Source organism: Pinus tabuliformis, chromosome X, assembly GCF_031772625.1.
Source record: "Pinus tabuliformis cultivar Carrire ecotype Pingquan chromosome X, CPIR1, whole genome shotgun sequence".
NCBI classification, from domain to species: Eukaryota; Viridiplantae; Streptophyta; class Pinopsida; order Pinales; family Pinaceae; genus Pinus; species Pinus tabuliformis.
In genome coordinates, this window is record NC_142308.1 from 411598499 (window position 1) to 411609488 (window position 10990).

The 10990-nt window shown below is 41.5% G+C and overlaps 1 protein-coding gene across 1 annotated transcript; it reads left to right on the forward strand.

Annotated features, from left to right (window-relative positions):
* Nucleotides 1-573: 573 nt before the first annotated feature.
* On the forward strand, nucleotides 574-2262 carry LOC149140277 (uncharacterized). The gene is made up of 2 exons (XM_089450945.1): nucleotides 574-1534; nucleotides 1880-2262. Exons 1-2 carry the CDS (start codon nucleotides 574-576, stop codon nucleotides 2260-2262), a joined length of 1344 nt encoding a protein of 447 aa, XP_089307071.1.
* Nucleotides 2263-10990: the final 8728 nt, after the last annotated feature.

Sequence of the window (10990 nt, forward strand, 5' to 3'; positions counted from 1 at the left end):
AATCCTAGCTAATATCTCGGATGAGCATAATACTTCCTCTCCTCCAAGTTCTGACCACCCCTCTTCCTCTTCACAGCCACCTCCCGAGGCCCCTCCATCCAAAACCCCTCCCTCTAAAGATCCCCCAGCCCACAACTTGGAGAGCAAAGAGAAGCAGCGGGACAAAGATAACGAAATGGAGGTTGATGGATCCTCTGGCCCCGCCCAGGATCCAGATATTCCCACGGAAGAAGACAATCAGGTGCAACAAATGGAGGAAGAGCCGGAAAGTATAGATCTACATGGATTAGACATACTCGAACTAGAAGCAGCATGCAAGAAGAAAGCATATGAAAGCATCCCAGAACTACAGCTGGACAAACAGGAAATGGTCATTTCCAGGGCCTATTATCAAAATCAGCTTGGCATCTAGCCAGGAAGTCACTGGGATCTTAGCCAAACCCAAAAAGATTCCAAAAAAAGGGGAAGAAGAACAGACCTCCAAAGAACAATAGCGCTCGGGAAGATTCTGGTAGACTCCGGTAGGTATGCTAAGCTTACGAAGTACTACAAGCCCTCCCCCAATAGTGAATCATGAAGCTCATTTCATGGAACCTCAGGGGGCTCAACGGCCCAGGAAAACTCAGAATGCTTAAAAATATGGTAAAAATGGAAAAGCCACAAATTTGTTTTTTCCAAGAAACAAAATGTAATAGCACAACTCTAGAAAGAATCTTCTCCAAAGCTTGGCCAGGATGTCAATCAGTTGTTGTAGATGCATCTGGCGCTTCAGGGGGATTAGCCATTGCATGGAACTCTCAAGCACTCACTCTGTCGGACTTCCATGCTTCACACAATCTCATACAGGCTACCTTCCACATAGTCGGCACAAATATTCATGGGAATCTCTCGAATGTTTACTTCCCTCAGGAAGCAAAGGAAAAGATTGCTCTCCTCCACACCTTAGAAGTCCTTAACGCCAATCGAAGGCACCCTCTGTGGATAGCGGGAGGGGACTATAACATGATCACAAAATTAGAGGAGAAGATTGGCGGCAGAAACAAGTTGGAACAGGAAAACACCTACTTCAAAAACTTTATTCAGAATGCATCCTTGATAGACTTACAGTTCTGCAATGGCACTTTTACGTGGAGTAATCACAGAGCAGGCCTTCATCAAATAGCCTCCAAGCTGGATCGCTTTCTCATATCAGATAACTCGATCCACTTGGGGGGGGATTTCTCGGCGGCCATTCTACCACACTCTGGCTCTGATCATTGGTCGGTTGCCCTTCAATGGCAACGTCCAGGCAATAACACGCGAAGACCTTTCCGCTTTGAGGAGTTTTGGTTCACTCATCCCTCTCTTAGAGACTTCGTCAACTCCACATGGACCTCCTTCCGCCCTCAAGAAGGATCCAAGATGTTTCAGTTTCAACAGAAACTCAAACATCTAAAGCTCTGTCTCAAGAGATGGAACAGAGAGACCTTTGGAAACATATTCAAGGCACAAAATGATCTTCAAAAAGCCCTGGAGGAACTGCAAAGAGAAATAAGTACATGCGGGCATACAGAGAGAACCCTCGAACAGGAGCAGACCATCCACAATCAGCTTGAAGAAAGAAGAAAGCAGGAGGAGATATGCCAGAAACAGAAATCAAGAATCAGATGGCTAAAAGAGGGAGAAAGAAATACCAATTTTTTCCACAGAACAACAGTGCAACGCAGAATGGGCAACAATATCCCTTACATTCAAAAATCAGGAGGAGAAAAGGTGGAGCAACATGAGGAAATTGAGAAGACACTCCTCGAACTCTTTAAGTAGGTCCACCAAGAACCTGACATCAACAGACATCAGGCAATTGAAATAATTACCTGCAATATACCAAAATTAATCACAGCGGAGCATAATGAACTCCCCCTTAGCCCAATTCAAATGCAGGAAGTGGAAAATGCAATGACTCAGCTTAAAGATGGAAAAGCTCCCGGCCCGGATGGTTTTACCACTACTTTCTTTCACAAGTTCTGGGATTTCATAAAGCTGGAAGTCTGGGAGGTGGTGGAGGAGTCGAGAGTTGCTCATTGGCTGCTTCCCTCGCTCAACACCACCTTCATAGCCCTGATTCCAAAAGAAGAGGATGCGCTCAAACCAGACAAATTCCGGCCAATAGCACTATGCAATGTTATATACAAGGTCATCTCTAAAGTCATCGCAAACAGGCTAAAGCCCTTCCTGCCCATGCTCATCTCACCGGAACAATCAGGTTATGTGGAAGGAAGATAGATTTTGGACGGAATCATCCACACGCATGAGATCACCCACACTCTCAAGCATTCAAAGCAGGAAGGTATGCTCCTTAAACTGGATCTTTCCAAGGCTTTCAACAAACTTAGTTGGAATTATATTCAGCAAATGTTATCTGCTTTTAGATTCAGCCCCACTTGGATTCTATGGGTTATGAGCCTTATCTCCTCCACTAGCTTCTCCATCCTAGTAAATGGGATCCCCTCTCGCCCTTTCTCCCCCTCCCGGGGTATCAGGCAAGGTGACCTACTCTCCCCCTTCCTCTTTGTTTTGATGGCTGAAGGCCTGGGACGTCACATTAAGAATGCCCTCCACACGCACCAGCTTAAGGGTATCTCCATTCACAACCTGCCAGCTACTTCCCATCAGCAATTTGTTGATGACACGATGATGTTTGGGTACCCATCTGTTCAAGAAGCCTCAATTTTCAAAGCAGTGCTAACTGATTTTTCAGAAGCCTCAGGGACCAGCATCAACTGCTCCAAATCGCAGATTTTCTTCTTTAGCACTCCCCGGTAGTCAAGTCGGCCATAGTCCGCATTCTGGAATTCCCCATGGCCACCCTCCCCTCTAAGTATCTTGGTTGCTCCCTTCACTACCTCAGCCATCAATCACTCCTCTTGGCGCAATTTAATTGAAAAACTTGAATCTTGTCTCAATCAATGGACTCACAAAACTTTGAACCTAGTCAGCCGGGCGGTACTTATTAAAGCCATTCTTCAAGCTATGTCGCTGTACCTATTCTCCATCCTGGCAGCGCCAAAATGGGTCCTAAAAAGACTAAGGAAAATTCAGAGAGATTTCCTTTGGGGGAGCAATGCAACCAATCGCAAATGGGCTCTGGTAAAATGGAGCACAGTATGCAAGCCAAAGGGAAAGGGAGGAATAGGACTAAGGGATCTGGATCATAGCAACGCCATCATGGGAGCCAAGATCTGGTGGTAGTGGCTCACCAATGCAGGCAAGCCGTGGGTCACTTTATGGACAACAAAGTATGCCAACCAGCGACCCCAGGAAGAGCTTATTAGATTGGAGCCCAGTGACAAAGGTTTGTTAATATGGAACGCTGCCAAGGAACATTATAAGATGATCTAGCAGCACAGTTTCTGGGAGGTAAGAAATGGAAATAATGCTAGATTCTGGATGGACACATGGAATCAAATGCCCACCCTCAACAATGCTCTGAACCAGCCTCTACACAATATGGAGGAGGAAACACAGCAAGTCAAAATCAGGCAATTTTGGACCCAGGAAGTGGAGAAAGGCTACCGAACCTAGAAACCAGGCAACCAAATCCTCACAAATGATAATCGCCAGACATCCACAGCTTTGGAAACGGAGCTCAGCAAAAGAAAAATCAGGTGTGACGAAAGGGAAGATATCCTAAGATGGGGCTATCTACCAAAAGGAGCGTTCACCACGTCTGAAGCATATAAAATAATTTGCAATGACTCTGCACCTCAGGACCCGATCTGGGGCCAAATATGGAACTCAGGCTCTTGGCCCAAGATCTGCCACTTTCTCTGGTTGGTAGGGCATCAGAGAATCCTAACATGGGACAAGCTCTGAAGAAGAAATTTCCATGGACCCTCCATCTGCTTCAACTGCTGTGCCCATGAGGAAACGCTCCAACATTTGTTGGACTCTTGCCCCCTCGCCAACCAGCTATGGGAGAAAGCAAGCTTTCGATGTCAAAGAAGATGCAGACTTGAAGATGAAATTACAAATTCCATACGACAGTGGCAAAAGGACCCGTATAAGAGCAACATCATCAATCATCTTTGGCGATTGATTCCTGGGCTAATCCTATGGAGTATATGGAAGGAGCGAAACAAACACATTTTCAAAAACCAACGCTCTTTGATGGACAATATCTGGCATATGCTTTGCAAAAATATTCAAGAAACTATGATACTAGGACCCTGGAAGGAGGAGGATTGGCCTTCCCTAGCCAATGAGAAAACTATCATGGACAATTGGCAGATTAGATGCACCAAAAGCATGCACCAGCAGGACCCCCCTGCAGCCAGCACTGAAAAACAAGTCGAATGGAAGCCTCCGCCAAAGCACACTTTCAAACTCAACTTTGATGGAGCCTCAAAGGGGAATCCTGGGTTAGCAGGCTTTGGTGGAATAATCAGGAATCATGAAGGGGCTCCCATGACACTCTACTATGGAAATATTGGTTGGGACACCAACAACTCAGCTGAATTGGAAGGGTTATGGCAGGGTCTCCAACTTGCTGGGGAGCTCAACCTCCACCCTTTGGAGGTTGAAGGAGACTCCCAAATCCTCATCAATATGGCCAAAAAAATCCTAAATGGATCTCAGGCCAAAAAAATAGCCACCAGCTGGAGGTTAGAAGCACGACTGGAGGCAATAGAACAGAAGCTTCACAGCAACAGAGCTATCACCTTCACTCATACAAAGAGGGAGGGCAACAAGATAGCGGACTTCATGGCCAATGTTGGAGTGGGAAGTAATCACTCTCTAATCACAGGACAGCTGAATGCTATCTTACCGCATGAGGACGCCCAAGAATGCTCTCGACTGGTCCAAAAGGAGGAAACTCCCCCGGATGCGGGTGATTAGGGCGATGGGACGGGAGTCGGGGGCTGGCCACATGCCGTCCCTCAGCCATCACGTGGCACCCCAATCGAGCAGCTGGATAGGACAAAGAAGGTTTAAGGCGAAGGGACCTGGGACAGTTAATGCCCGGAGAGTACACTCGATCCAGAGCAAGGCAGTAGTAATGGCGGATGGGATCCCGAGCAGGGTAGGTGGGGATGAGGAGAATAAAACTGGGCTGGAGCAGGGAATGTTGGTTGTGATGCATTCGGTTGGCCTCTCTGTTGTTGAAGTAGTCCCTTCTCAGACGGACGGGTCCATCACGAGGCTGGTTCTTGCAGTTGATAGTCTGGTTCACTTGGTAGTTTGCTGGAAGTCTCATCCCACTATGGTGAGACCCCGACAGCAGATGCTAAGCCGTCGAGACTCATCCAGAGGAGGGGGTTCGCGCAGACCTGAAAGGGATAGTGTTGGGCATTGTTGCCACTGCAATCTTGCAAGCTCCATTGGAGCCACCCCCCTACACTCAGGTCAACACATGGATGCAGGGGCTTCCGGCTCGGCCACCTTGCCAGCTTTTCGCTCCACCATCTTCAATTTCACCAGCTCAACGATAAACCCAAGAATCAGCGCGCATGTTTCCATTCTGTTCATTGAGAATCCTCCAGAGGTTGATGACCCCATAGATGCTCGAGAGCAAGGGATGCAAGACTACCCTGGGGAAGCAGAGCAGGCTCCGACAGCTGAGATGGAGCAGGAAGCAAAGGGCCGGGTTACTGACAAGGAAAAATCCAATCATACCTAGAATGCTCCAAACACGGAAATTGGGGAAGAGGAAGCGACCTCTCCTACTGGAGCTGAGTCGGATTACTATGGGTGGTGCCTAATTGTGGAAGATCAACCGGACGAACCGAACGAATGACAGCGCCAGTGCTCATGCTTCACCAGGTCGCTCAAGGTCCAGTTATCATTTTCTGTTTTGTTATAGCTGTTGGGTATTTTGTGTTATTGACGAGAGCAGGAATTGTCTCCCCTGCGCGGGAGGATTTGGTTGGTACCTTTTTTTCTAAGGCCCCTGCGAGGGCCATCGTCTATGGGCAGTCTTGGTATTTCAGTTTACTACCCCTGCGAGGGCTTGCTGTGGGGGACTATGTCTTGGTTTCTGTCAGTCTTAGTTTCTGTCTCTATCTGGTGCCCCTGTGAGGGCAAGAGCATACTGGTTTCACCTGATGTAATTTTGAACTCTGTACATATTTAATAGATTAGCCTTTTTACCGAGAAAAAAAATAATCAAACATATTGTGACATCAGAATGACACATAAATCTATCTAATGTCGCAATGTGGCAATCAATGCCAAAAAGTTACATTACATTGCAATTTATGTCACCTCACAGTGCAACAAACATTGTTGCAATGTGACAAAGATTGCCACAATATTACATTACATTACAGTTTATCCAACGTCGTAATTTGACATTACAAAATTAGTCAACCACATTTACTAATGTTGTTGACTATGTTCGAGTATGTTTGACAGTCAACACTCTTCAACTTCAGTCAAACACTATTTCCTTTTAATAGTATTGATTAATAATATTAATCATGCAGAATCAACCACATTAGTCAAACATAGGAAACATATCTAAACAAAGTGAACCAGTAGTCAAACACAATGGTCAATTAATCATGGTCAACCATGGCCACCAACATCAACATCGTTAGAATGGTTAACCAAGGTCAACCATGTTCAACCATGATTAATCATGATCAACCATGGTGAACCATGGTCAACCAATGAGCAATCATGGTCAACCAAGGTCATCCAACATCAACATTATTAAAATGGTTAACCAAGCTCAAACATGGTCAACCATAATCAACCATGCTCAAACATAATTGCATATTAATATTATTAATTTATATTAAAAATAAAAAAGAGTTGACTACATTAGTCAAACATAATAAAACAAAGTCAACCTTTATAGCCAATGTTTAAATAGTTAGCCATGATCAAATTTGGCCAACACTATGTTTACCATATTTGACAATAGTCAACATTGTTGACTCATAATTGTTCTCAGCCAACATAAATTAACAATTAAAAAATTAGTCAACCACATTTACTAATGTTCTTAACTATGTTCAACTATGTTTGATAGTTAACACTCTTCAACTTCAGTCAAATGTTATCCCCTTTTAATATTATTGCTTAATGTTAATAATCACGAATAGTCAATCACATTAGTTAAACATAGACAAACATAATTAAACAATGTTAACTATTAATTAAGCATAGTCAACCATAATGGACAATCAAGTTATCCATGGTAAACCATGGCCAACCACGATCAACTATATTTGACCATGAGAAACCATGGTTAATTGAGGTCAACCATGGCCGACCATGATCAACCATGTTCAGCCATGGTCAACCATGGTCATCCAACATTAACATGGTTAGAATGGTCAACTAAGGTAAACTAAACTATGGTCGACTGTTATCAATGATGGTCGATCATCATCAACTAATGAACAAGCATGGTCAACCAAGGCTAACCATAGCTGACCATGATCAAGCATCATGAACAATGATCAACCAATGTCCTCCAGAATCAACATGGTTATAATTGTGAACCAAGGTCAACCATGTTGAACCATGATTAATCATGGTCAATCATGTTCAACCATGGTCATTTTCCTGGTCAACCATGATAAACCATGTTCAAACATAATTGTGCATTAATATGTTATTGATTTATATTAATAATAAAGCATAGTCAACCACATTAATGAAACATAGTAAAAAATATTCAAGTTTTATAGTCAACGTTTAAATAGTTAATTATGATCAAACTTGGTCAACATTATGTTTACCATATTTAACAATAGTCAACACCATTCACTCATAGTTGTTCTGAGTCATTATAACTCTACCATAATCAATTATAATGAGCAAGATTTAATATTTAATATTAATATTAATATTAACAAAGTCGACTATTAATAATATTAATAATAAAATTGTTAATATTAATAAAAATCACCTATTATTATCATTTTGTAAATAAATGTTTAAGTGGGGTTTATAATTTTTGGGAATGCCTAAAGAGTTAGGGTTTTGTAGAAAGGTTTATGAATAACAAATTATTGATCCATCAAACAAGAATTTTGAGAGCTAAATTTTAGCACGACATATTTTGATTGGCCTCATGAGTAAATCTTTGGGAAGGGGACCAAATCCCCTCCTATAGAAATGTGGTGGCAAGTTCCAATAAACCCTCGATCAGAGGTTTGAGTTTAGTTGGGGACAGGGGACAAAGAAACTCTAGTGCTATGGGCCTAGCGGTAATCCTAACTTAAGGGTCACTGTGTTGTATCCCAATGTGTTCATTTTAAATAACCAACTAGAAAAATCGATGCAATTTATTAAATATCGCACATTGGTTTGTAAATTTATGGAAATTAAGAATAAGGAACAAGGACTGGTAAAGTGGATACATTTGAAGTGGAAGCCAAATGGTATAAATGAACTAAGATTAATGCGAAAATGTATTTTTGCGGTAATATTCGCTAATCTAGAAGATCAGAAGAAGATATTTAAAAATGGACCCTACTTCATGAATAACTCTTAGGTTATTTATGTGGTTGTGGGAAGCTTGTTATGATCTAGAAGAGGAGTAGTTTTTGGCATCCTCAATGTGGGTTTGATTATTCGCGTTGCCTGGGGAATTTTAGGTACTCAATATCCTTGAAGGAAATCATAACTCCATTGGGGAATTCTTTAAAGTAATTTCGTAGATAACGAAGAGGAGGAAAACTGATTGGGAAAGAATTCTTATATATATATATATATATATATATATATATATATATATCTCAAAAGCCCTCCTAGAGTCCATTGATAATGAATACGAGGATGATATTTGGACCCAAGAGCTCGATTATGAGCATGTTCCATTCAAGTGTAGCATATGACATGCATATGAACACATGATCAGGGTATTCCCATTGACTATGCAAGAAAACTAGGAAGAAAATGACAGAAACAACGAGGAGGGTTTCCAAAAGGTGGGAAATAGGATAAATTGTAGCAACTACAACCAAGCGACAAAGGCAATGATGGGGAAATTTATGGTAAAGAAAGGGATAATAAAAAACAATAATTTTCATCTCTTTCACAGTTGGAGGATATTGTGGAAGGCATGATCCAATAGGTCCATCTTATGGTGCAATCCATGGATATTGATAACGAGGCAATAATTTCAAAAGAGAAGCATATGCCAAAATAAAAAGATCTCGAGGAAGCTTATGATCTGCTAGATTTAAAGAAATTACTCACTAATACTAGTGTGATCTTGGAGGTAGAAGATCGAAAAAGATACCCTTAGCCCAAATGCAAAAATCATGGTCAAATTTTTAAAAACCTGGGCTATGGTATAGGCCACAAGTATCCTATCCAAGAAAATACAACACTTTTATGGGCTATAGATCCAATGGTGTCAAAATTAGACCCAGCTGAAAGGTGAATCTAAGTGTCATCCTAGCTCAGAAAGGTCCACTACATCTAAGTAAAACGAAAAACAACAATTAGGAGAATGAGGCCACAAGGGATGGGAAACAATGAGGGAGTTAATGATAGAAGCTAGATAATTCCTCATCAACTATGGGCATATCAATGAAATCATGGCATGATTTCACCTCATTTCTCCAAATCCATAATGAAATTAGTCTCATGAAATGTACGGGGTCTTAACAACAAAGGTAAAGTGAGGTTCCTAAACAAAATAATCGAGAAAGAAAAACCAAGTATAATCCTATTGAAAAAGACAAAGGTTTCGAGTGAGAAATTAGATGAAACCACTAACAAATGATGGAAGGGATGTGCATCTATATACCTAGATTCCCGTGGAAATGTAGGTGGATTTTAAATGATTTGGAATCTTGGAGTAACCATATTCCAGGATTGGGTAGCCATTCCTAATATAGTATTAGGTATATTTTGATGCATAGGGGCACAAAAAGAGACATGCCTCTCAGTATTCTATGCCCCAATAATTCTTAGGGAAAATAGGGGGTTTTTAGTGGATATTTTTAGTCTAAGAAGTATTCACTTAAATGAGTTATGAATTGTATGAGGGGACTTGAATATGATTAGGAACCTAGAAGAGAAGAAAGGGGGCATTCGATGTTTAGACTAGTTGACCCAAATATTTTAGGAGTTAATTCAAGAATTGATAATAGTGGATATTGATACCACCAATGGTATAATTACTTACAATAATTGACAGGGAGGTAGACACTAGGTAGCCTATTGGCTACATCACTTTTTTCCTTTAGAAGAATTGGTGGGGAGGGATTTGTATGTGGAACCATAGATTCTCCCATATTTAGGCTCCGACCATTGGCCTAGCCTGGAGATAGATCTAAATATGGCTTCAAGAAATAGGCGCTTTAGATTTGAAACTTTCAGGTTGTAATGGTCAAACTTTGTTCCCATGTTAGAAGGATGGTGGAAAGGTATCAGTGTGCAAGGTAAAAACTTGATGGAAACCTTCCAACTCAAACAGAAGGCATTAAAACTAAGAATTAAGCATTGGAACCAAATGAAGTTTGGAAATATTCATTAGGAGAAGTGCAATCCAAAACAAATGATGGTAAAAATACAACAAGAAATTTTCAAAGATGGTTGATAAGTGACTTAGGTTAAGGAGGACAGATGAATCATCCATGATTTTGAGCAATTTCGAAAGAAAGAAGAGATTCTATGGAGACAACAATCAAGAGTCTAGTGGTGAAGTGCAGGGGAGAGAAATATCGGGTTCTTCCGTAAGGCCACGATCAATCATAGGGTGAATAATAGAATTTTCTACCTTTTGTTGAAGGAAGCAAATAGACTCATGCATCATGAGGAAATAGACTATGACTTAATCTCTTATTTCTCGAATTGACTATTGGAACTAGATCCATATAGGGAGGATGAAATTAATCGTATCACTTCCTTCATTCCCTGAACCATAGATGCTTAGAAGGACTTAACTCTGATGAGAGAGATAGCATACACATATATAGAGCAGGTAGTGAGAGAGATGTTGAATAACAAATCCTGTAGGCCTCACAAATTTACAAGTTTCTTTAAA

Coding starts and splice junctions, on each gene's coding strand:
- LOC149140277 (XM_089450945.1), top strand. CDS start 574: ATGAAGCTCATTTCATGGAACCTCAGGGGGCTCAACGGCCCAGGAAAA. Junction 1,535..1,879: donor GGAACTGCAAAGAGAAATAA/GTACATGCGGGC, acceptor AATTAATCACAG/CGGAGCATAATGAACTCCCC.